The sequence below is a fragment of the Motacilla alba genome, chromosome 4 (genome assembly GCF_015832195.1).
Source record: "Motacilla alba alba isolate MOTALB_02 chromosome 4, Motacilla_alba_V1.0_pri, whole genome shotgun sequence".
NCBI lineage: Eukaryota > Metazoa > Chordata > Aves > Passeriformes > Motacillidae > Motacilla > Motacilla alba.
In genome coordinates this window covers 3931492-3959236 of record NC_052019.1, presented here as the reverse complement: position 1 = coordinate 3959236, position 27745 = coordinate 3931492, and the positions used below count along the sequence as shown (strand labels likewise).

General features: G+C 38.4%; 1 protein-coding gene across 5 annotated transcripts in view; it reads right to left on the bottom strand.

The window, feature by feature from the left end:
* CTNNA2 (catenin alpha 2) overlaps positions 1-27745 on the bottom strand; it is a 464788-nt gene that overhangs the window by 17206 nt on the left and 419837 nt on the right. For all 5 annotated transcript variants that reach the window (XM_038135460.1, XM_038135463.1, XM_038135459.1 and 2 more), the window contains 4 exons: positions 20405-20518; positions 17070-17251; positions 14777-14882; positions 12087-12221 (listed from right to left, as the gene is read on the bottom strand). In XM_038135460.1, the coding sequence (XP_037991388.1) occupies positions 12087-12221; positions 14777-14882; positions 17070-17251; positions 20405-20518 (537 nt within the window). The remainder of the gene's footprint in view (positions 1-12086; positions 12222-14776; positions 14883-17069; positions 17252-20404; positions 20519-27745) is intronic.

The window sequence follows — 27745 nt, the reverse complement described above, 5'->3', positions numbered from 1 at the left end:
CCTCCTACACCAATGCATGAGGGAGGGCAGGAACAGAATTATGGTTTTCTTGCATTGAAACTGAGAACTGACAAACTGTGCTGAAAGAACAAGTGAGGGAAGTATAAAAATTCTGGGCATACATTTATTTACAGAGCACACTTTCAAGTTCCAGAAAATAGCAATAAATTTGGAAAGAGGTGATGTTTTTTAAAAAGACACATTTTTAGACAATGACAGCTGTACAGGCTGAGGCACACTTTTTTTTTTTTTTCAAATAACATCCCAAGGACTGATACTGGAGGACTTAAAATGGGATATTCAGTCTACTTTATTGTAAATGATATTTTTATCATCCAAATTCTGGAAAAGTAGATTTGGGAGTAAACATAATTGTTTATATTATCCACTGGGATTTTCTTATTTACCTAGCTGTAGACTAAAATTGAAAAAAATTGTATATTTTTTTTCCTGCTGCTACACCTAACTCCATTAAATAAAACTGCTTAGAGTATGGGGGACTTAGTGCCAGTAAAGACTGCTAGTGTAAGAGCCTGCCTTTTGGAAGAAGAAAAATAAATACTCCTTAAATGTCTTTTGAGGGTATGTATTATAAGCACATGGAGTTAATATTGATGCTTTCCCTCAGGCTTTTTGGTGCTACAAGGTTCATGTGAATTATAATCTAATAATGATTAGTATTTCTGTCTTAATAATGATTGATGTGCATTCCCTGCCCTGTCAGTGTGTTCTTTGCTTTTTCTCTCCTTTCCTTCTACTGAAAAAAGGAAGTGCGTGACTCATGTCTAGTACCAGTCACTCCACCTGACAACAGAGTCAAGCATTTTCCTTCTTAACCTTCAAAACTTTTATCATCGTGGTTATCCTGCAGTATCTGCAAGTGTTGCTTTAAAGCAGTGCATTTGTGGGATTAAAAACTCAACAAAAATGGGTGCCCAGTGGGCGAAATGAAGAGTTATTGTGACTGTTAGAGATGAGATGTAACTGCAGGAACACAATGCAAAACTAGGCTGCAGCTGAGGAATGCTAAGTGATGACAGTGCTGTTCATAATCTAACTGTTTTCCCTGTACATCATCTCTTGATTGCAAACTATTTGCATGTTTGAAGACGGACAGGAGGAAAACCTCCTCTGGTCCCCTGTATTGCATCCCTATTAATATTTATGTCTAATGGCCTGATAAAGAGAAAAGGAAAATCAAAATTTTAAAGGCTGTTATGGTAAAAAGTAACAAGTAGTATTCAGTGAATTCATAACTTGGGGAACATATGGCTTGACTACTGCACCACAGTTGTTTTTGCCAAATAAAGTAGGAACATATTTCGAACTCCTATGGCCACCAGTCCTGATGGGGTCTATGTGAGGTTACTCATTCTGATAAAGAGAAGGGTGATCAGAGGATATAACTTAAATATCACCAAAATTACACACATAACAGCAGTTCTAAGATCTTGTAAAGAGAGAGTTTGGAGAGATAAAGAGTTAAATTGTCTTATATTGGGATGAAACATATGGAAAAAGCAGAATTAAATCCTGGAAGACTGAGTATGACCAAGGACGTTCTCCAGTAAAAAGAGAAGAAATATGGAGAAATATGGAAAATTCCACCATGATAAGGTGATATAAACAGTTCAATAGATTGGGTGGCAGATTATACCCCAGGTGGTATTTTGGGGCTAGTAGTACTTAAATCTGAATCTTGTTTTGACCTGCTTAGTATGATATCTGCAGTTGATAAAGAGAATATAAAGTGAAGAGCAAAGTTAAGAGGTGTGCACATAGACCTAAACACATTACTGAATAAAAGAGAGAGAATACACCTCATGAAATTATTTTTTAAATGTATGTACATTCAAGAAAGTGCATAAATCTTCCAAATGCTCCAAGGAACGCAATTAAGATTAATTAAATGAATGTGTGGAAACACAAAGAGACAGTAAATGAAGATTTTAATATCAAATATTTTCTTAAGGGATGTAAGTTAAGCTCAACAGCATAAGAAAACCATATAAATGCTGGTCAAATAATTGATTTAGTCACTTGCACCCAGGCACTAGAAATCAACTTAAAGTAGGGGTCCATGTTTAGTCTGACCTCAAAGATCTGATGGAAAAAAAAATTCCCATGTGCTTTTTCTTCTTGCTTAAAAGGATGAGCACGTGGTGGGAAAGGGAGGCACCACACTGGTACCTCTGGGTGCTGTCTGGGGAGTTTGAGCACAGAGAATCAGCCCTGTAGAAGCATCACCCAGACCTGTACAGACAAAGAAGGCAAAAAAGGATGGATTCTAAGGAATTGAAATGAAAGCTGGAAAAGGCCACGTAAAAATGCCAAAGGGACACATATCATAAAAGTCTGAGAGCTTTACACAGACACAACTCTGACCCAAAGCAGGCCAGCTGCTCTAGGGCATCACCATGATGGATAAGTGGGAAAATCATTTTTGTACATTATCTGTCATGGTTAAGGAATGATGAAATATGGACGTCCTACCTGACACTGAGTAAAGCTGTAACTTCTCTAACTTTTTGACAATGGAAATGTTGAACCCAGTCGCAGGTATCCAAAGGGGATGAAAATGTTTCTGCAGTCTTTTGGCTCAGATATTGATGGTCTAATCCAGTTTTACAGAATTCTAGCTTGGTCTTTGATGAGATTTTGCACATATTACTTGTGCATTTCATCTCAGTTTCTATACTATTACCTACCTGCTAACACAGTTCACAAGGTTTTGATGATGTATTAGCCAGAATCAGAAACAACTGGTGTTAAAAGAAAGCTTTTGAGAATATCTAACAGTAAGAGGTTAGGATTGATTTTTCTGATACTGGATAGTTTTTACTTTAACTTCATATCACTGTCCTAATTACATTATACAAAACAAACCCTTTTTGTTGAAGCAGCTGCTTATCAGTCATGTAAGATTAGATGTGATAACAGAACTATTCTTCCTTTGCTTCCATGAGGTACATAAATAATAATTTTAATAATAATATGTCCCAAGTGTGGAAGAAAATGTTTCAGAGGTTAAAGATAGAAGGCTACTTTTACCCTTCCTCACTCAGCTCTCTTCCTAAAGGCCATTATGACCTCACTAATTTAATGGAAACACACCTCTTTTGTGGATTTTATGAAAAATTTTGTTGTAAGCTGTTCTGTTCAGTATTTGCAGTTGATTTTGCTCAGGTTGGAAAAACCTGATGGTGTTTTCCCTTGAGTGCACATCTTCTTGTCTGTGAAAAGTTCTGTGTGTGTGTTACTTGTCTGCAACTCTGTCGTCAAGAAACACAATTACAGTCAAAGTAAGTGATGAGACTGAACTTTAGCTGTTATTCTTTTAATATCTACAAAAGCACCATCTGATAGTACTTTCATAAGTGGGATTTAGTGTCACCACTATCCAACTCAAGGAGTTAAATAATTGCAAAAGCTACAAGATATACTTCTGTACAAGAAACACAATCCAAAATCTCCTATTGTGGGTTAAATCTGTCATTATGGAAATTCAGTCCCCTGCAATTTTCATTTATGGCCTTGGGATGAACCTATTAGCAAATCTATGCTGTGCATTAGGGGGGCCAACTGAGAATGTCCCAGGGGAAAGGAATTCTTATTTAATACAAAATGTTGATACTTGGTCCCAAACCGTCTCTGTTAAAGGCAATAAGATAGGAAAACAAGTGAACATAAAATAACACCAAAGTCCTCTCTTTCTTTCTAGTAATTCTTACAGGAATAGTCCTTTGGGACCACATCTTAGGGTGTGTTAGAATGGTCTTTGAGCCCTGCTAATCATTGTAGGGCTGCTGTAATTTGTGTATCACAAAGCCATTAAATTCCAATTTTCTTCCCAGCTCATTCAGCATGGCCTGGAATAGGAAAACAGGCTGAAGTGAAGCTGTAACCACTGCAGCAGGTGAGCCTTGAATTTTTGAGTGGCTACTACTTTTAAAGCAAATGCAATATGTAATGAAGCCCGTACAATAGTATTTCCTCCAATTCTCTGACCTTTTTCTATGGGCATATTTGTTTAAAGCCTCAGTCTTGAATCTGTAACATTTTACAGTGTTTACAAGGAATTAAGTGGCTTCATATTGTTTGGTGTCAGACATGCTTTTCTTTGCAGAAAATTGTTCTAATGACAACTTTCAATAAATTTAATCTTTACAAATGCATGAATATTAGTCACTTGATAAAACACAAGAGCATGTTCCCCAGAGCCAAAATGCTTCTCAATAAGGATAAAAGTCTGACCTGTCTAAATTTAAACCTACTGAATGCAGGCATATAGATGGTGTGTGTGCTTCTTGTCTCCATGAATATATTATAATGAAAACAAGTGCCGTGTAATTTGGCCTTGCAAATTAAATTCTAGATAACATCTTTCCATTTATGCAGGATATATAATTTCATATTTATGTGTGTTTGTACATGCATTCATATAAATTGAGGTATTTTCATAGCCCTAAACATAGCCTTATATATATAAAAATTGGAGCTTCAAAAGAACTGAGATTATTGCACAAAAAATATTTTCTTGCTGGATTTTTCAGTTGTGTCTTGAGCTTTGTTTATCTGCTTTTCCTTCATAAACTCTGTCTGCCACCATCCACCTTTGAAGGAACAGTCATACACTAAGAAAAATAGATTAACCTTTCCAGAGGCTTCTGCACAGCTTTTTCTGTGGATCAGAGTTATGATCCCCCTGATGCTCAAAGCTCAGGGTGTGCCCTGTCATCCAACCCAGCGCCTTTGACAAAGGCAAAACCCTGTGAACTCACTGACACAGGAACAAGATCCTGCAGGATCTTTCACTTGGCTGAATCAAAACTCTGTATAAATGTCACTTAAAAGAGACCTCTGGAGGACTCGAGTGTAACTTTTAACTTGAAATGAGCTGATTACCAACATTAGATCTTCTCAGCTGCTACACTGTCTGCTCCAGGCTTGGATCCCACCAAGGAAGCCAACTGCATGAACCCTCTGAGCTCCTGGTCCATGCTCCCTTTACTGGGATGCAACAGGTAAGCTACATATAATGAACTCAATTCTTATTATTGTCAAATATTTGGGAGAGGTATTGCACATGGCTTTAGAGTCACGACAGGTACATCTATTTGCCTCTTTTAATTTTTCTTTTTATTCATCTTAAAGATGTTTCATGGGATAATTAGGAATTTTTCACCTTTTTAACTTTGAGAAAGCCCTAAGACAGAGCTTCCGTAAAATACATCATATATAATGAATATATGACCATGAGGGATTTTATCAGCACTCATTTTGATTAACCTGCATAACTCACTGGTGCCTTTGTCCTTTAGGAGTACTAAATTGACTCAGTGTCAGGATGATAAATTTTTTATGTTACCACATCATCAGGTAGTCCCTTCATGGACAGTGTACTGAGGGACATTCTGTGCCAGCAGGAGTTGTAGACTCCTAAATTAGTCAGCTCAAACAAATTTGTTCCAGATGAAGGTTTATCCAAACCTGTATAAATATATATGCTTCACATATATTTTGGAACTGACTGCACTTACTATGGCTGCATTTTACTCTCACACATATCAGTCTATCTGGATACATTCAAACGCTTATGCAGAGGTTACTTAAATATGTCTCCAACCCAAGCTGTCCAGCTAAAACATCTTTCTGTATTTTTCATGTCTGTTATGTCTCCCAAAGCAGATGACATGAGCTACTTGAATACACCATGTAGATCAAGGTCTCACTTTCACAACCCAGCCCCAGCCTTCCTGTCCTGGAAGCTGTCTTTTAACAATGTCAAAATAAAGTCTCCGAGTTTTTTATTTTTTCTCCCTGCTTATTAAATTAGAAAAGTAAAGATTATTGTGGAATTAACCAACTTTATGGTCCTGACTTTATCTCAGTCCTTTCCCAACATTGCAATTCTTTGATTTCATACTCCTATCTTGCTTTTGGCGTGGCTTTCTTCCCCTGAATGTTTCATATCTCCTATTAATTTGGCTTACTTCCTTATTATTTCCTAAATGCTATTCTTTATCCTCTGCTTCCACAGAATCACAGGATCAACTAGGTTGGAAAAGACCTCTGAGCTCATTGAGTCCATCCTATGACCCAGCACCACCATGGCACTGAGTGCCTTGTCCAGTCTTTCTTAAACACCTCCAGGGACTGTGACTCCACCACCTCCCTGGGCAGCCCATTCCAATGTCTAATCACCTTTTCTATGAAGATATCCCTCCTAATGTCCAACCTAATCCTCCTCTGACACAGCTTAAGACTGTGTCCTCTTATACTGTGGCTGGTTAACTGGAAGCTGGGGAGAATCCCCTCCCTTCCCTGCTGCCCAGGGTGCTTTGGATGCAGCTCAGGGAATGTGTGGTTTCTGGGCTGCCAGTGCCCACGTCTGGGTCATGTGGAGCTTTTCATCAACCAACACCCCCAAGCTCTTCTTCTCAGGTCTGCTCTCAGTCCATTCTCCTCCCAGCCTGTGTTTGTGTCAGGGATTGCCCTGACCTAGCTGCAGGACCCTGCACTTGGCCTTGCTGAACTTAAAGAGGTCCTTACAGACGCACCTCTCCAGCCTGTCCAGGCCCCTCTGGATGACATCCCTCCCCTCCAGCGTGCCAGTGGCACCACACAGCTCGGTGCTGTCACAAAACAAGTGCTGAGGGTGCACTTGATCCCACAGTCCATGTCAGTGACAAAGATGTTAAACAGTGCCAGTCCCACCACCACCCCTGAGGAACACACTCATCCCTGGTGTCCACTTGGACAGTGAAGCCTTCACTACAACCCTCTGAGTGTGACCAATCAGCCAGCTCCTTATCCACTTCTCTACAGTTTAGAGACAACCATATGTGAGCCAGTTGTTCTATTTCTGTGATAAACTTATAGCAAAACTCATTTTGTCACTAGATCAGTAACCTTTTTGCACTCCTGAGAATCTTGATGAGAAGGAGCCCAACAGTTTTGTCCATTTACCAACTCTCCCTGCAGGAACCTCTCTTTCACGTAATCCTCAATTTTTTTCTGGTTCGGGAGAGTGAAATTGCTGTGTTTACCAAACTCCAAATCAACACTTTCCCATTCTCTTAATCATTTTCAATGCAAAAGTTCTCTTTGATTGCCAACTTTAAAACAAAGGAAAACATACCAGAAAGGCTTTCTGTTTCAGGGAAATGAAACACTCCGTCAATAGCTCTTAAATAAGTGCTCTTAATCCAAATTCAATGAAAGACGGCCTTGCTCGCTTTTAATAACAGGTGAACTTCAAACTACCTGATTTTTCTTTGAGTCTATAGAATTATTATGGAGTAACTTGATACTTTACAGCCCACACGATACCAACTTGCTTTTACAGTATGAGGTAGTTTACAGTGATTCAGCCTTAATTAAAAGAAAAGTAGGATATTTAAGCCATTTTTATTAGATGTAAGATCCATAGGCAGAACTGATAGGGAAACTGCTGGTGAGCTCATCTGGAATAACTGCTGGATGCTCACTGTTATTCTCTGATAAATAATGAGACTCATTAAATTATTCATATTAGATTAGGACTGGCTCTTTCTGGTTACCTTACTCATACCACTGATCACAAATAAACATATAATTATTTTGCAGTGTGTCTGTATTTTTTGATACTTTTATGTATCCACCCTTCCAGTGCAGGCGTTTTGTCAATTTTCATCATGTCCCACCCAAAACTAATGGCATGGCTCCAGCCCTTTCACCTTCCTGTTCCTGCTAAACTCCTCACTTCAATTCACCAAGTAAGAACTCCTTGAGTAAGTCACAATCTCACCTACACTGCCTTGTATCTTCAACAGAATATAGGAATCCTTCTCTGGGTAGCACAGTTGAGCCTATAAGGTTAAGATAAATAGGACTTGGAAAATAACTGGGAACTGGATCCAGCTAAAGTGTATGTTTGGAGTGTGCTTTAGCTATTGATTCCATATTTTTGGACAGTGTTAAAGGCACATGGCTGCTACTCTGCATGACACTGCATATCTGTCTGGTTCAGGAGTTTAAGACTCTGGCAAATTTTCTGATAATACAGCTGATTTTATCTGTAGGGCTCTAAATCAAACCTGAACATGATAAGGAGCTGCCTTGAATAAGGGATTTTCTTAAATTCTGCTCAATCTAATCCTACAGGAAAAACTGTGGCAAATCTACTAACATAAACAAGAACTTTAAAAAATGCAAGCTCACAGCCTAAATGGATAGTAGGCAAATGAGCTGATCAGCTTCTGAGCAGAGGCAAACAGAACAAATGGATATTTATTCTAGGATAGGAAATGAATATATAGATTTGTTTTATTGTCATTCTCTTGCTAACAAGAGGCAGACAGAAATGCTAGAAAAATAAAGCAGGCCTAGAGTTAGAAGTCTAATTTTTTTTTTATCTAAATAAGAAACATCATTAAAAGCAACTGAACAAAAGTAGCTCCCACAAAAAGGCAAGGCCATCAGCAAGAGTTAAGTATATGTAAATGGGATTTACTTCACTGAGAGCAGTGTACTCTCAGCACCTCAGAGGATTCATTCCAATACAATACTGCAAGTGATTATGAAGCAAATATGCATTACCTTAAATAAACCAAAGCAAGAGACAAAGCAAATTATTTTGAAGTGCTTTTACTCTGTAACTTCATTAAAGGAGATTGTTTATTCTCAGAGGGGAACTAGAAACTGAATATTGAAATCTAAAATTACAGAAATGTAAATCTGTTTATGGACCAAGGTCAAAGAGAGTTCTGTTAGGAACAAGGCTATCATCTACACAGTTAGAAATATTTTTAAAATATTTTGCAATTTCTGATATTAATTTCTTTTTGCTTTTATCTAACATCCTCCTCACCACTTTTGCTTATTCCCTGCAATCTTTTTTTGGGTTTACAAGGCTCCTCACTGAAGAACTGGTATCAGGGATTTTCCTTATTTTACTTTTTAAAGCTCCATTGGAATTAAGAGTCTCACCTTGGAACATAAAGGGCCGAGTCAACAGACAGTCTAAATTGTCCTTGCACTTTTAATATTAATGTGGGATTAGCTGATGTGTGCTAACTCCCAGTTGCCAGGTCTTACTTAACTGGTAAAAATAATTCTGCTATCTGCATGGAGGGAGTCTGATGGGAAAGATCAAAGGAGAAAAAGGAGCAGAGGGGAAAAGGAATGGGAGAAAGAAAAAGGAAAACAACAGCAGGTTCTTTACTGAAATAATTCACAATTCAGGACTGTGACATTTTCTTACTTTTTGATCTGTTTTCCTATTTGCAGCAAAGTCACTGATGCCAAAAAGGACCCCTCATATGCTATGCTAGAATCATACCAATCTATAGAGGAAAAAAGCAGACAAGATCAGCTTTATGCTTATTTTCAGAGGTAAACCACACTGAACTACTGAATCTTGGGGAGAAAAAAAGGAAATAGAAGTTTCATCAAAAGACATAAGGCACATTAAATGTTATGTACACAGTATTTTTGAAGTTGTTGCAACATATTTTTCTCTAACAAAACTGTAAGAACTGTGGGGTGGCTTTCATCTGTCTTTTAGCTTTTAATTGGTTTTATGTCTCTTTCCTTTATATATAACTATGCATACACCCACACAAAGATTCAAACATACATATGCATACATTCATTTCATTTATAAATATTGATTAATACTCTTAATAATGAAAAAAAATCAAGCAGAGATCCTACTCCCCATAATAGTTCTGAATTGCAAGTCATTTTTTGGATCGCTCTGAATTGTCTCGTGGTTCTTTGTAAACACAGTAGTAAATTACAATATTGTAATAATTGTCGTGGTGCTTGATAGTTACATCAAAACACTTCAATATAGCACAATCACAGAAACTTACTTCTGTAGTCATAGGTTGGGAAGCTTGAGTTCTGGATTTCTATAGTATTTCTAACATTGTACTGTATGCAAGTTGCCAAATAATGGTATTTCATTTTAGTATAAATAAAATACTGTTTATTTGTAATTGGCTATCCAAGAGAGAATGAAGAAGAAGATGGAAGCAGAAGCAGCAAGTAGACAAGCAGATGTGGATGTGCACTTGGATACCAGACCTCTGGATAGCAAAGGAGCATACAGTACCCAGCACCCTGAGGATGAACAGCTCAGAAAACACTGTCAGGAAAGCTCTGCAGTGACTGGGGCATGTCAGATCACAAGATAATGCTCTCACAAAGGGATGCACACGAGTTCAATTCACTATACCTCCTCCTGCTCAGAGCAGCAGAAGAAGCAAGCTGGGCAATCTTCAAATTTTCTGTAGGTCAGTTTTACTGAGTCTTTAGAAGAGACCCAAGTAATATCTGTGGTTGAAGCACATTTTGCCTTTGAGACCGACTGTGAAAACCCCACCAAACAGAAACACAATGATGATGGAGCCTGGGAAGCAGCGGGTGCCAACAATGCCAGACTGGAATGATGAACTCAAGCAGTTTGGCCACTTATAATTCCACAACGGATGGGGATGTTCCAGGAACGAGGAGATGCGCAAGGCTCACAATGGCTTATTCAGCATCCACAAACACTGAATAAAGAGACTCGAAAAAAGAAACACACACAACCACAAAAGCCAAGCCAGGAGAAGCACTGATTCGGGGAGTTGTTTTAGAGAGATGGACATGACAACTCAATGGGTATGAAAGGCTGGACCCAGATGGCAGGAGGTAAGAAAAGATCATAGCAATTACGACGCAGCGCAGCTGTCAGTGATACAAGGACAGATCACGCCGCTGGTGTCAGGAAAATGGAAGAGGATCTTTTCATTGCTGTGGGAAGATCAAGGTATTAAAATCACATACGTACATACGTCAAGAAGTGAAGACCAATTGCAGGACAGACACAGGAACCTTTAAGCAGCTCCTTTTAGGATTGTGTATATGACTTCAGACTGCCTGGTCCAAGAAAGCCTGGCAAATGTTTAAGACCTTCTATAGTGCTTTGCAAAAAAAAAAAAAATGTTACGTGACTGAGAACACTTTGTGTGACTTCTGATATGTTTGAGGAAGGCCAGTGATGCCACTGGGGAATCTTATGGATGGAATGAAGGGCACAAGTTTGTTGTCGTAATGATCTTCGTACTTGATTGGGCTTAAACAATGAAAGGGTGCTTTTTCAAAATCACATTTGGAACCAATTTGTTTTCAGCATCTTGGGTCTCACAAATCACTATCGTTTTGAAACCACTCAGGTGAGTGGAATATATCACAAATTTATATACATATGGTCTGTACTTGAGTGAGAGGATAACAGAAATGTCATGGGGCTAAACTAGTGTCAAAGAAAAAAAAAGTCACTAAGAGCAGTCATTGCTTCTTTGTGGTTTTAGCATACTCCCAGAGGCTCAAAGGCCAACACAGGAGAAGGAAAAAAATATTTTAAAAATGTAAAAACTCACTGCTTACAATATTACTGCTGCCTGTCTTTATTTCTGCAGAAGGTTGTATGTAAGAAGTTTGTAGTGTTCATTGAAAATAACTGAAATAACTGGGTGGTATTAGAGTATATAATCACTGTGCTTGCAATAGCACTTGAAAACAGCATATGCATCAAAATTTAAAGTATTTTGCTGGCCTTCCAGAGTCTTTTGCTAAACCTAGTGTGCATTGGAACCTGAGTGAATGAATCCCATTAGTCATCACCATCTTAACAATATGCACTTCATAGAGAGTTGGCTTCTGCACAGAGGAAGGAAATTACCAGTACTAACAAAGGAAAGAAGATTTATAATGAGCAAATATACAAAAGCTCCAAATAATTATAATATTCACAGCTTGGCAATGACTTTCTAGGCTATGAAATTACTTTTCTTTTGGAAGAATGAAGATTCTACAAGGTTAGTATAAACAAAGGGTAATTGGAAAATCAAATTGCTCTACAGAAGTTACTGTAAGGCCTGGAATAATGGTGATAGAATTAAAAAAAAAACAAAAACAAAAACAAAAACAAACAAAACAAACCAAAACTTGCTTATGATTCAGTGGATTTTTGTTTTGAACATTATTGCAATCAAATATTCTCCCTTTCAAGTGCTACATGGGAAACAAATGGCTAAACACAAATCCCAGCTTACCCCTGATACAATGAGTTCTCCTCCCAGGTTCTGAACTTCTGCCTTGACTTTGCTGCAGATATTGAGCTGGTGGCAGTACAGGGCAATGCGCTGCAGGTAGGCCAGCAGGTCCTGCTTGCAGGCTGAGTCTGGGCACTGCAGACAACACAAATCCTGATTAGATGGAGCTGAGTTCATGAGATTAGAGACAGGTAATCAGATAGTGGCAGTGTGTGTGTATTAGGTGGATCTGTTCCACTTTGTCTTTACATAGATAAAATGTGGAAACTCAAATTCTACCTTTCATTTAAATCAAGATTTATGAATTGCAACCTAAAGATGCACTCTACCTTTCTGAAAAATGAGAAAGCTCTTTATCAGCATTATAAAAATAATAATTTTAAATTCTGCTCAGCATTAATTTATGGAATTTTTGTACTGAACACCCAAAATCAGGTTTAACTTGAAACTCCAGGTTGCCTGCTGAACGTCCAAGTTAACATCCAGTATGGACCAGTTAATGTCCAGATAAACCCAGTTCTGAGTTGTTACCCCCATCCCATTGCCAACTCCTGTCTGCCTGGCAGCTCCCCTGGCATTTGTGCAGACATTCAGAGGATTAGATTGGGTCGAATGTGCTGGATGCTGTGAGGGTTTCACAATCAATAGAACTAGAAAGGGCCCCAGCCCCAGTACAATTTATTCATAGTCTCTGGGACTCTTAATAGAAACTGCATCATCCCTCACAATATCAACAGCATAACAAACAACAGCCTTGCAGTTAATATTCCAAGTCTTGCCTCGGGAGAGCAGACCTCAGTAATTCACTCTGATGAAACAGAGCTAAAAGGGCCCACTGCTAACAGCATGTCTCCAATAAATACTCTTTGGGGCTACCCAGCCAAGTCTGACTGACAATGTTGCTGCATAGCTTGGGGAACAAAGATTCCAAATATGCCTTTTTATCACCTTACAGAGTTTATGCTCAATTAAAATATGTTTTCAGAGCATTTAAAATAAAAACCTGATGGAATTAAATGCATATGAGTCAACAACATCATAGCTCCAACCTTGAGATCATTGCTCTGGCCCCAGCAGCTAATGCTCATGGTGAAGTAGTTGGATATATTATTGTCTGTAACCCCAAATGGAGTCACTTGGCTTTTTTCTTGCCCTTTAAAACTAATAATAAACAAAGCTGGAGCTTTACTGTGGCCGCTGTAGAGCATCTCTTCCTCAAACAGTTGCCACACCTTTCAGGCATTAATCCCTAAAAGACCTCTTCTCCCTACTGATGCCAATTTATTATAAAAATATTTACTCAGTTCTTGAAGTCTCTGAACTGAAAGGAATGAATTTAAAGCAATACTTCTGAAGAGTTGTCAAGGCTTTAAATATAAATACCTTGGAGTGAAAAAAAGTAAGGGCTCTTTCATTGGAACAATACTTAAAAATGCAGCTGTCCACAAAAAAAAATTATATTGCTTGAGGTTCCCCAGAGTTCTGTGAAATATCATTAAAGTGCAAGCATTAAAACAAATACTTCATTCTCAAAATAATTTCACTGCTTATTATTAGGGTTACAGTCCTCTGAAATTTAAAATATGACTCAAGTCAAGGCACCCTAGCATGATAAGTCTCCTGTTTCTTTCTTTAAAATATTCCACCTCTTCAAACACTGAAGACCAGGAATTTCATCAGCTGACAGATGGATTTCTTCTTTCTTATGTTAAAATGAACAGATGCTACGTTTGAAGCACTAGAATGGGTTAACTGCAGGAAAAATGCTGCTGCTGAAGAAGATCTAAACCAAACATTTCTGAGGCCACAGGAAAATGGAAGCTTTGGGGTTTTTTGCCACTCTTTTTTGCCCAAATTACATGGCAAGGTGTGTTACACACTATCACACTCTTACTTGAAGAAGAAAATTACATTCTTATTTTGAAGAGAAAGACTAGAGGCAAGGAAGTTACCAGTTCCCACTTCCAGCAAATTTTCTCTTGATGTCAATGAAATGAAAAAAACTATAGGAAATTTACAAAGGGAAAAATAGTGTAGTTTAATTTGTCTGAATCTAAAATTAGCTATGTAGGACCTGGATTTGAAATTTGGCTCTTGACTTTAAAGACAATGCTTCCTCTTGCTCTCCAGATGAATAGATAAATATGAAAATATGTATACACCAAGGTCATCTGTCCAGCTGTGACATGAATTTGGCAAAGGAAGTGAGGACACAGACCCCACAAAATGCACAATACACTGAGGCAAACCAGAAAATAGGGAGTCAGAGAACCTTGAAGGAGTAAAGTTCCAAATCAAGGGAAAACTGCTGGAAGAATGAGCTGAAAAGAATCTAAGCATTCCAAAGCACTTGGCAAGGGCAACAGAGCATCCAAATCCCTACTGCTGTTTTAACAGCAAAGCCATTTTGGCTGTGATGATCTCACAGGTCTCTTCCAACCTGAAGGAGTCTCTGTCTAATTCTAACAGGCCCAGAAGTGAGGCTGGGGAATCAGCCAGGCATTCCTGAATTTCAGAGAATCTCATTAATGAATTTCCTGATTTGCAAAATGCTGACGGGTCTAGAAGAACCAATGGGAAGATCAGGATCCAGACTCTCAACAGGTAATTTTCTGGTCAGACAGACTTTTCCTGCAAAAGGCAACTCATCCATCGAGGTTACATTGTGTTTCAGCTCATTTTGGGGCTACCTGATCAGCTACTGCCCGTGCCAGTTTGTCCATCCTGGATCCTGCCTCTGCAATCTTCTTGGCTGCGTTAATGACATCGGATGTGTTCTTCAGGGGGCCTTTCCCTCTGTGAAACACAAGACAATTACCCACAATCTCAATAAATAGGAAAGCCAACACTTTTAGTGACCCTGTTTAGTGCTCGTTTTTAAAATAGTAACACAAATGTCTTCTTAATTTATTACAATTTTGCCTTTTAAGTACTTTATAGTACAGCTTGATTAAGAAATCTTTCTGCTGTATTTCCTCTCCCTTACAAAATGCCTCACTGGCAATTTAGTCCAATAGTGCCTTCAAGCACATGAGCTGTACTTAATAGTATATGCATTTTTAAGTGCTCATTAAGCCAATGTTGTTCCTGGAATACACAACTATTTCAAAATGATGTGATTCCCAAGCCAGTGCTAAATGTTCAGCCCATGATGTCTAAGGCAAGAATGTCACATTTTAGAAAAGATTTTTTTAGAAGATTTTTTGTTGGAAAATAAAGAGAGGCGAAGCATAATCATTATGTTACATACTTGAATGTTACACTTAAAATATGTATAATTAGCTTTAAGCCTTTTAAGATTATGCACAAAATTCTGATTTTAGTCATTAAAGCTACCAAAATGTATTAAGACAGACGGTCTCTACAGACTTCTGTGCGTTTTCATCAGACTCAAAACTTTAATGCTGCTTGTACCAATAAAATTGCTGCTGCTCCTGAGAAAGTCACAACTGGAAGCGAGTTAATTTTCCATTTGTTTTATGTGGAAAACGACAGTACGATCAAACTTTTTTTTTTTTAATTAAAGAGAAGGCTTTTTTTTTCTAACTTTCATTACCACTTTAAACAGATGAAATACAAGTATACCACTTCTGGTGAACTTAAACTGCAGCAAAAATACTTCTTGGTGACCTCATGTGCTTCTACATTAATTACATGAGCAGCTCCGACTGTCACAAACTCCATGCATTTGAAAAATTATTCTATTCTAACACTGCTGAGGTTACAGCCAACCAAAAAGGTGTGAAAGGCTTGTTTCTTTTTTAATGGAATATATTAAACAACTTGTTATTGAATCTGATGCAGATAGAGGTGCACTTTGATTTTTTTTTTATTTACTTCAAATGTGTCAGTAGTCTTTATCTCATTTTCAAATTAGTTTTGTTCTTTTGATGCTAGAAAATACAATTATAAAACTTCCAATTTCATGGTCAATATATCAAAGGTTGTCCAAAAGGTTGCAGAAACTGTGCATACTCTGGGCTGTTTCTTTAGAACATAATTTCTTCCTTCCATGATACAATGACACTGTTGGGGCAGATTTCACTCTATTTTTTTGTTGACAGAAGGATCAGAGACACCAAGACAATACAAATACAAAAGTAACACAGAATTGAGTAAAATATCCTCTCCATGCATTTCCACCCCTTGCCACTATCCCAGGTTGCTGCAAGCCCCAACCAACTGGCCTTGAACACTTCAGGGATGGGGCAACACAAAGAGGCGAATAAATTTATGTCTCATTTTATTCATGAAAAAAAAAATCCAGGAAGATTTTCATCCTGGTTTGTGTAATCATATTTTGATAAATACCATTTAAACTTTTGAACTCATTAAAAAAAAAACACTGAACAAAACTTAATTTACTACAGTGATCTGGAATTTAAACAATCTTGTAAATCTTTCTCCCTGGTGTGATTAACAATATGACCATAGTAAAAGACAATAATTCTGTTTACATTGTATCATTAATGAATGGCCTCTGCAATTAGAGAAGAATAAGACATCGATAGAGAAAAGAAATGAAAGCAAAATAAAAAAATCATTACTGACAGACTCCCACGAAGCATTGGATCAAAACAGTTTAATTTCATTTGGGATTTTTTTTGGAAGGAAGCTCAGTGTTCAAATGGTATAAATAGTTTTGCCATTATTTTTGATTGACACAAATTATGCTGAAATGCTGAAAGTTCAGAGAGGCACATGCATTTAGACGGGTACTAAAGGAAATGTCACTGGAGTGTCTGTAAGGTCACAGACTAACTTTACAAAAGGATTTTCAAATAAAAGAGACTTGCAAATAGCACAAAAACTTCATGTGATTAATCCCCCTTGGACAAATACCCAGGGCAGTGTATATGATGAGCGTTCCTTGGCTTTGCATCCTCAAAACCACAGCAAATCATCTCAAAAGGGGACAAATCAAGCAGAAAAGGGAAGATGTGGCCCATCTGAGCTCCTCAGCTGGGGTTGTTTTGTCCTTACCTGGTGAAATCTGTCATTTCCATCATAATCATGCACATCTGCTTGGCCAGCACAATGATGTCATTGCCACTGTCATCCCACTTGGCCACCTCTGCATCCAGCTTGCTCTTTTCTTGGTGGAATATCTCCACCTGCTCAGCAATCTTTGCCTTCTCCTCCTGGGGCAGCTGGGCCATGATAGCCTGGAGAAAGAACAGGAGTTGGGCGTGAATAAAAAGGAAGCAACAAGCTGGATCTTTCCAGTGGTCCCAACAGCTTGAGTTACTTTTTATGGGAGTTGAAGATACCAAGCAAAATCCTGTAGGCATTTGATTTCTGTCAGGACAGGTAAAAGCACATTCACAGCATGTTTATGCCTCTTCTTGCACTTTCAAGATGATAAAATTTATATTTATGATGTCGTGATTATTCACCAGTTGACAAAGGAGGATTAAATCTCAATTTTGACGAAGAATAAAACGAGTGACATTTATGGGAAAAGGCAGACTGAATTGCTGTGTCTCCCCATGTGTCATCCTCTGTCAGAAACAGAGGATTTCAGATTAACACAACACTGAAATAAGCTATGACACACAAGACAATACATTCGAAGTGAATTGTAACAAGTGTATCTTTTAATGATATTTAGTGTTCCAATTTTCTCTTGGAAGAGATGCAAAAAGGTACTGGACAGGTTGGTACTGATCTGACTCAGCATGAACAAAGCTCAAGGTTCCTGCTCCCCTCCAAAAAATCCCTAAAAAAATTATAATAATTACTTTTGAAGATCAAATGGACACTTTGAATAATGATTTCCAAATTAAGCTATTATTTGGCTCTAGGGGTTCTGAAGACCACATTATGCACTTAATGGGGTGCGACACATATTTAAGTGTCATTACATTTTTTTCTTGTTTATGTCACTTTCAATCAGCTGAAGTCTTTTTCTACATATTCTTAAAATGCTCTTGGCTTTTAAAAATTCGTAATTGACCTTTTCCCAAACTGAAATGAAAAAGGGTTATAAACAGTAGATCAGAAAATGAGAAATTTGCAAGTTAATCAAATTAAAATTCAAGATGAGTTTTAATTAGGCCTTATCAATGTAACTCAGCAGTTTCAAATGTTAGGATAATAGTCTTTGCACAGAGAAATGCAGTGTAAGTCAAGCTAATAAATAAATATATAAAATGCACATAAAACAACAGAACTGAGGAATTAACTGAAATTAAGTGAGTATGATAGGAGTAGTGAAATTTGGGAAGTTTATCTGTATGACTTGCCTGTGGTTTCTCCAAGTGGCTGCTTCACCTGAACACTCTTTAAACTGGTAAACAGTGCTTTAATAATTCTGTTCCAGCTGCTGATGTGCTTTCAAAGCAGCCATAACCTACAGCAAATGTAGCCTGTAAATTCCACTTTTATTTCTACCGAAGACCAACACAAGCCTTTCTACTAAAGTACTACCAGCCTTATGGAGTAAGCATATTAAACAAATCCATTACATGGCACGAATAAAAGTATTTTGCATCTTTTCCTCAGAAAAGGTTCAGACAAGATTCTATTCTGCTCAGAGTGGGGACTGGGCAGCTTCTGCTTAGCATTGTTTCCCTTTTAGCTTTTTATGATTTGCTGCTTCCTGTGCCACATTGCAATCTATGTTATTCAGGAACTGTCTTTATGATATATTATGTTTATACAGTGTGTAGCTGATCAAAGCAGAGGGATTTAAGTGCAGCAGTAGTAATAACCACAATAAAAGTAGTAGAATTTAAGAATCCTAAATCTCCAGGTGAACTCGATTCTTAGTAAGAAAAATTGCTGCAGTTTTTACTTGGGTTTCAGATCAAGAAAGGGTGAAATGCTACCCAGTCCTAAATGTAACCAAAAAGATGAGAAAGGCTGTGAAATCCGACAAAATCATCTGTACTGTATCTCATTTCTGTTATATCAGAGATTTGCTTTAGTAGTCAATACTTTGAATATCTCAAACAGGAGTTTATGCTCTTTAAAATATAAAAATCACAGAAGATAGTCATCTACATCCAAAACAGTTTTGTCACCAGTCTCACAGTAAGGAATCCAGGTACTTTTTTGCGTTAGGGATGTCATGATAAAACTCCCATTTTTCTGATCATATGGTTAATTTACCATCTATTTTCAATACTCAGTGAAATAATTTTAAGACAAAAAGAAATATCTGCCCATTTCACTGGATCCAAGCCTTGCATTTCTCCCACACCTCTGAGTAAGCTTCTTTCAGATTTTTGTTACTCCACTGTTTCTTTTCAGAGTGTAAAATCTTTGTGTTAAGCCCCAACCTACAGCAGCTGAAAACTCTGTCCTGGTCCTCTGAGCTTTCACAGCATCTTTGCCTGCTGGTCTTTAGGTTCTCAGCCCTACAAATCCTCCTCCAGACTCCAAGGTAAGAAATCCCCATTCCTGTTACCAATTTTTGCTCGTGTTTGAGTGTGTGAGAAGGATGCTTCTTATTTCGTCCATTGTTTCACTTCTAGCACAACAGAACAAATCAGACTTGTGTGAAACAGCCATGAAAATCATTCAGATAATTCCCAGTTTCCTGCTGGTTTTCTCCTGGAAAATATTAAAATGCTTTTCTTTAAAAAAAACCTTTCTTTCCAGTCAAATATATTTTCATGATGCATAAAATTATATTCTGTTTTGGTTTTTTTTAATAATCTGAGCTGAGAAGCCTATTCAGTAAAAAGTAAACATTCATCAGAGGGTGGCATAATCCTGAGTGCTAACAGACTTCACTTCCCCAGCACCTGTGACCCCCGAAGCACTCATCAGCTTAATTTGCAATCCCCATGCACAAGCTGAGGTCGCAAATCACAGTGACTGGAGTTTATCATGATGTAATTACCCTGGTAAAATTACATTGACTCAGTAGCAAATGTCTTCAATTACAATTAAATTACAGGGACTACTCACTAGCTTAAACAGATCTTCTTGACAGGTTTGCACACTGGGAAACATGACTAATGTAAGATTTCTCTGGGTACAGCACATGGTGCGCTGATAGGATTTTTTAAAATTTTTTTTATTTGCTGACTACTCCCACAGTTTCAGCACATTCCAAACCTGCAAAGCCTCCTCTTACAGCACTAGCTGGAGCAAGCAGCTGATACTAGGCACCACAAAAGCCTCAAGACCATTCAATAAATGCTACTTAAATAGGTTTGACATGAAAAATACCTTCAACAGCTCCATCAGCCTGGTCCCATCCTTTCTTAAACGACCCTGAGGACTGGAAATCACCTTTGCTTTCTGAGGCAGAGATTTTATTGGTCACTACTGGACACTCACTGGAGGCATGTGGGGTTTGTACTCACCCTTGCACTCTGGCCAGCAATGAGCTGGTCATCCTCAGTCTGGACACTCGTTCGGCTGCGCACATCATAATCCTCCTGCTCGAAGTCTGAGTCATCCTCGAGCTCCTCAGGGGTCTGGAGAGAGACACACAAAAGCCACAGAGAAGAGATGACAGGCTTAAAAAGGACACAGACCAAGTCCTGTGCACAGCGAGCTCTTATTTCATTGACTACCAGCCCAGGAAACGCTGTTGTGTTCTTCTCTGAAATGAATTTGTCTGCCCCAGCAGTCAGGAACTGAAATTGAATTGTCTTTAAAATTAAATTGTTTCAACCTTAGTTTTCTTTATAAATGGCATTTGTCATTACCTTGCCACAACTTTTCTTGCTGCAATTTTTCTTAACTCTGTAAATATGATGAATGCGGTTCCAGGAACAAATATCCTTTGGAAACACTAACAACTGGAATGCAGTATTTTAAAATAATGTTATTTCATATATAAATGGACACCAACAGTATTATGTTACTGGAAACTACATGTTATCTTCAAAAGAGAAAGTAAATACCTGGGAAAAAGCAACTAACATCCTGGAGGAAAAATTTATCCAAGCAAATAAAAGATTTCCCATTGAAAGAAATTGTAAATTATGTCAAGTGGTTTTGAAACAAACATCAAATTTGTAATCTGTGCAATCCTGTTAGTTCACATAGTCCTTTTCATATACAGAGCTTTGGAATTTAAGTCATCCCCCACCTGAGACCATGACATCTCCAATGTGATGCTACAAATCATGGGAAGGTTTCTTGGAAGATTGATTAAATCAAGTTACATATTTTCAGGCTTCTGATTATTTAAAATGTTGGAAGGAGGGAGAAAAAAAAAATTTATGGATCTGTTCCTCTAGCAAAAAGTTCTGAGAAAAAAATGTCTTTATTTATATACAGACAGTCTTATTAAAATTAGTATTTAGTATGATATTTAATATAGATGGTGTAAAAAAGTGGAATCTTTAGAAAAAAGATTATATTCCATTTTACAGTTGAATAGCACCTGGTACAACAGCCTGAGTTAGTTCTGTGGGTGCCAATCATGACAAAGATAACAGGAAAAGAAAACCACAGTAACTGCAGAGAAATCCTCACCTTCCTGGACCCATCACCCATCACCCTCAGTGACAGCCTGGAAGGCCAAAGCACCACAGAAGAAATCATCCAGGCTGGCATTCGGTGCTTGGAGGCAACGTCAAGTTTCCTAGCAGAGGTGCTAATCACTGCCAGTTGTCATTACAGCTCTGTCTGGGGGATGCTCAGTCACCAGGAACGGCTCCAAACCCTCTAACGTAAGGCAGAGGAGTCTTCTGGTGATATTTCTGTTCCAGCCTGGCTTCCAACACCAAGTGCACATCCCTGTTTGTAGCTGCACAGTGAAGTGCACAGGATGGGGAGAGTAAAACACAGCCATCTTCGTGTGACTTGGAGAGTATGAATTAAATATGGGCTTTGGTGCTGAGCTGCAGGAGGAAATAACCAAGTGTGACAGTGTGGTAATGAAACTCAGTCTGCACCTCTGAAGAGGCATTCACAGAGTGTGTCTAACAGGACAGGCAGGAGAAGAAGTTCTGATGAAAAATGAATTTACCTTCTCTCTACTGTCACAGGTAAAGTGGAAGGATTGGTACCCATCCAATGGTCTTGTTTTCCAATCATCTCTAATCTCTTTGTTTCCTCTGCTCAGCTGCCTGAGGGCAGGATGAGACCTTAAAATCTGTCATAAACAAGCAAGGTACGAAGAGAATCCTACAACTCCCTGAGCAAAGAATGTTTTCTGTCACAAGGCTCAGCTTTTCATCTGCCTAGGCTTTTCTGTTTAGAACAAGAACAGGGTGGAGAGCTTCAATAAACCTGCTGGCTCTTCCCCATTCTCCAAGTCCACTCAACAAGCCAGTTTCACTGGTCATTGTAAAGCCAGTACCCTTTCACAGCCCAAATATACTCCTCTTAGTTTCTTCTGTCTCCATTTTTATAAATAAGATTATAAAACATAATGTGCAGTCCTTTCCAAGGTTTTCATAGTCAAACTTGAAGATGTAATATTCAAAATATTACATCTCAACATGGTAACTGGTAAGAACATGAGGCTGCCTCTTAAAAAGAAAAAATATTCTGAAAATTCTATGCAAGGACTTATTCTTAAAGAAATATCCAGAAAAAAAAATGTGTTGCTGTTGCTGACATTCATGATCTTGAAATCTGTGCCCTTTAAAAGACTGAAATTTAATGGGTATAAATGTTGAACTTGGAGAAAATGTAGTGCAAACCAAAAGGGCAAGTAATGCAACTATTAGCAATATACTACAAGCGCAAGACATCTTCCCATTTCCCCTCTGTACAAGTGAGATCTAATTCAAAGTGATCTTTCAGATTCACTCTTTTCATGTTTTCAAGTGTGGTGAATTTTACACTCTCATTTTCTTCCCCAAACAGCTGCATTTTGCATTAGGGTGAAGAAGTGGGGTTAGCTTTTATCTGTTTGCTGCCATTTCAAACATTTTCATGATTTTCACCATTGCACCTTTGCTTTGTTTCAGCTGATCCCCTGGAGATGCAGCCCATAAAATAGGGTCTCCCTTTTTTTAAGACACAAAGGTACAAAAAAATGTTATATTGAATTTGACTTAAAGGACTACCCTTAGCAAGGCCTTCTAAATACACCAGAATGACTCTAATTTTTGTGCACAACTAACAGGACCTTGATATTTAAAACCTTGTTTCCAAGACAACAGAGGCAGAGACTTCATTTCTCTGAGCTGGAAGACAAAAAGACTGATTCTGTCTTGCAGACACCTGGATTTATGGTTACACAAATGTAGGAATCACAGACCTGAGGTTGGAGACAGCTTTCAAACAGAGCTGACAGCCACCAGTGGCAGAAGCAGCTAGAGTAATATTCAAAGCTAATAGATTTTATGCACTGATTGATTTCAGCAGGAAAATGGACCATTTTCATAATTTTTAATCTGTTTTGTAGCACAAGCCATAGGAGTTCCCAAGATTTTTTTTCAAGTACAGGATCTCTACTACACACAACATTCATCTAACTCAGAGGAAGTCTTCCAGTGAAGAAGAATTTTCTCAGTTCCAGATAAATCACACAATAAATATATGCTTTCCTCTTTTTAGATACATGTTTTATTTCTAATATGAATGTGGTGACTTTCAACTTCCAGGCATTGGAATATATATATATATATATATATATATATATATATATATATATATTTAATATCTCTCTGGCTGTTTGGTTGAAGAGCTTGCTGTGAACCAAATATCTTCCATCTATGTCATTTTTTTTAATCTTTTGTGACTGCAGTATGAAAATGTGAATTCTACAAGCATAAGTAATAAAACGGCATATATATGCAGATTTATAAATGCTATTTGTTTCATTTTTCACCAAATCAAATGTACTTGATGAAGATAGAAACCCTACTTTGTTATGCACTTAAAAATTGTAAGATGCAATTACAAGAATTTCAGCACTGTGAACACCAAGTCAAGCTAACCTTGTAATGAGAGCAAAGGCTGAAGAGATGAAAAGATACTCCCCTATTTTTTACAATGAAAATTCCCTCTAATTCTAAAAGACAAGGAGGAAAAAAACCCCAGACTTTACCAAGGTGCTTTTAAGTCCAACTCCATGCTATTCTGTACATTTGTTTTGGCACCACTGCAGCCTGAGTGACTCAGCTGCAAGCAGCACCTGAGTGCCTCAATCAGAGACCCTCTCTCACTACAGGTCTTCAGTTGTTTGGTGATTTACAGTAAAATCTAACACTTCAAATTCAATCTGAAGAGCAGCAGGCACTCAGTGGAAACGCTGGATCCCATGACACCCTTTGGAGATAGGATGTTTCAAAAGATGATGGGATTCTACATCAAATCTGGTTTTACAGAGGACACAAAATGTTGCAGCACTTTGGATTTCACCCCAGTGGCTGCCCCAGAGGTGATGGTGGCTAAGCCTGACAGGTCTGGCAGAGGAGAAGAGCATTAATACACCCAAACAGCTGGGGCTGAGGACCCCACAGTCATTTTTCCTGAGGTCTTCTCCCAAGGAGAAGAAAAATCCCATAATGACAGAATATAATAGAAATGGAGTTAATAATAGAATGAAATATCCTGAATTGGAAGGTGCTCACAAGGACCATCAAAGTCCAGCTCCTGGTCCTGCACAGGACATCCCCAAGAGTCAAAACTTGTTCCTGAGAGCATTATCCCAATGCTTCCTGAATTCTGTCAGGCTTGGTGTGAGAGACTGAAATGGTTAATGGTCTTAAACACTGTTTAAAAAGGACTTGGCCAGTACGGCAAAATTGTATAAAGAAGCTGTGAGCACTGAAGCCTTGTTCAAATGTGCTGCTTGAGGAGAACTGGGCTGTGAGTTAAGCCACCTGATGGGAACTTGAGCAAAGGTAAAGGTGGTAGTATTGTCCAGGTCTAAAGAGAGGTTTAAGGAGAGCTAAACAAGGCTGGGGGAGAAGAATCAGCTCAGTTTGATGGAGGGAGGAGAGATTTTGGGTGTGTGAAAGAGGGAGTGAACACCCACCTTATTGGGTGCAGGGTGACCCCAATGTAGGGAATAATGTGCTCTGACTCCATGGTTCAGAAGGCTGAAAAAATGCTTTATTAAGCTGTACTACATTAGACTAATACTATATTAAAACTATAATACTATATAGTTTTAATACTATATTAAAACTTTACTAAAGAGATACTACTAAAGAAAAATCCATGACCCTTACCAGACAGTCACAACTCAGCTTTGACCCAATTGGCCAATCAATCCAAACAACCATCAGGAGAATCCAATTAACAAATCACTCTTGGTAAACAATCTCCATAACACATTCCACATGTGCCAAACAACAGGAGCAGCAAGTAGAGATAGGAATTGTTTTCCCTTCTCTGAACTTCTCACTGCCTTCCCCAGGAAAAATCCTTGGAGAGAGAATTCTGTTTTTCTCTGTTCAGAGAATGTGAATACCACACCACCCTGCCTTACCTAAACTGGCTCAGTTATAAAACTCACCCACCCTGAGGTGGCCACATCCATGGGACACTCACATGAGGGGCAGCAGGGGAGGGGCCATAAACCATCAGAAAACCATCAAAGAGCCCCAAAACACCCCCAGACTCATTGCTGAGGCTCTGCAGCAGAGACATGCATGTGATGCAAAGTGATGCCACAGACCCAGAGTCTGCTGCAACAGAGAGCTCCAAACTTGTCCCCCAGGGGAGGCACCAGGCATTGCCAGCTGGCCCAACCATACATTAACCCATTGAACTCTGTGTTTTGTGGGACCCTCACCACTGAGAAGACCTGAAGAAGAGGATCAGTGAGATGCTGTCAGGATCCACAGGGTAGTGATATTTTCTGCCTAATCTGTCATTCTTTCTATCTCCCACCCTGCCCCTCTTTTTCTTTCTCTCTCTCTCTACCTCACACTACTGTTAAATAAAATCCATATTATCAACTTCAGCATATGGTCTTGTTTGCACCATAACACAGGCAGAGGCATATCTCTAACAATTTTAATAACCAGATCTTAACACCTGGTGATCACTTCCCTGGGGACCCTGTTGCAGTGCCCAACCACCCTCTGGGTGAAGAACCTTTTCCTGATATCCAACCTAAACCTCCCCTGACACAGCTCCAGCCATTCCCTCAGGTCCTAAGATGCTCGCAGAGAGCATCTCCAGGCATCCCCCCAAAGAATCAAGTTCACAGATGTTTAAAGTCTACTCTGAAACATGAATTAAAACATGGCAAGAAGGACGTTGGCTCCAACAGTGCACTCCTGATCTAAACAAATGTTGATCTAAATACTCAGTTGATGTAGATGCCTCTAAAAAGATGTTGCTAGTGGCAAAGGCCATGTTTAAAACCAGTAAGTAACAGTAAAGTGGCCTTGGAGATGCATAAGAATGAGAAAAGTTGCCATTGTGAGTCCTCCTGTAGAGAAAGTTTCTGGCTAATAACTGAGGGAATTTCATAAGCAGCTATGAAAGCACAAAGTGCAATTTCATCCCTACACAGTGATAGGAAAGGTGTTGGAATGAAGTTATTATTTTCTATTTTATTTCTAGGTTCTATAATTATACTCTTAAATTCATTTTACTACTTCTTAACTTGTGGAAGAGATCTTTTTCTTCTGTATAGATAATAATAATAGTCCTCAATGAAAAAATGAGTCTCCTTTCTCCTCCAGAGGGACAATAAATTCTCCCCTTTGTGGGAAAAAGAGAAGAACAGAGACTATCCACCCTTTCTTTCAGCTTACTAAAAGTAATAATGCCAACCAAAATTAATTTGAAAAGTGGCTTTCTTTACTCTCTGGAATGAGGGGACTCATCTCAGATAAATTCAATCTTTCATGGCTTGCACACAAACAATCACTGCCTGAAAATAATTGTGTCAGATGCTCTAAAAAGTTTGCAAGATTGGATTTTTTTTCCTTTTTTGCAATTCTGAAAAAGTTCTGCCACCTGAATTAAAGGGTGCATAATATTTGACAGATTATTAGATGAAAATATTCTAAAGGCTTTTATAGCATCACCCTTTAATTATACATCCCATTTCCGTGTGAGATGTTCAGATGGAAATGTTAAAGAGTACCTCAAAGTGAAACTAATTTTGTTTTCTACAGCAAATAAGGTTCTGATTCAGCAAACTCTGGTCTGTGTAAGCTTATATATGTGGATTTTTCCAGTTAACTCTCATGGATAATGAGTCCATTTATGTGCTTTAGTTCTCTGCCTGGGTAAGGAGTATTACATTGAGCTCCATAAATAAGTTAATTGTCTGAAGGCAAAAATAAATCTTCCTAATCTGGGCAAACAGAATTCATTAACTCATATCATACAACGGGTGGAAAGTAGTAGTGATATAATGGCAAAAGTAACTTGGGATTTTCCTAAGGAGGCTGAGAAGCCTGAATGCTGATCATCTCTCCAGGTACACAGAACTGTCAGTCAGTGACAAAGAATGTGATCAGGCCTTCAAATTTCAAAATTTTAACTTAAAAACATCTCACCAGGATGGACATCTCATGGCAAACTCTTGGGGATAACTCTGCTGTATAGGGGGTTGCTGGGAGATAGAACTCTGTGTAGGGGATGGGAAAACCTGGGTTCGTAGGAGATCCCACCTGATGATTGAGTCTGTGCCACAGTCACAGTTTGAAACGACTGGAGAAGATTAAAGTCTGCTAAGCAGTAGTTCTTGTCCTAAGAAAAGTTTGGAAACTGCTGTTACCAACTAAGGAACTGGAAAATCAAAGGGAAAACAGAGATCCTTCACT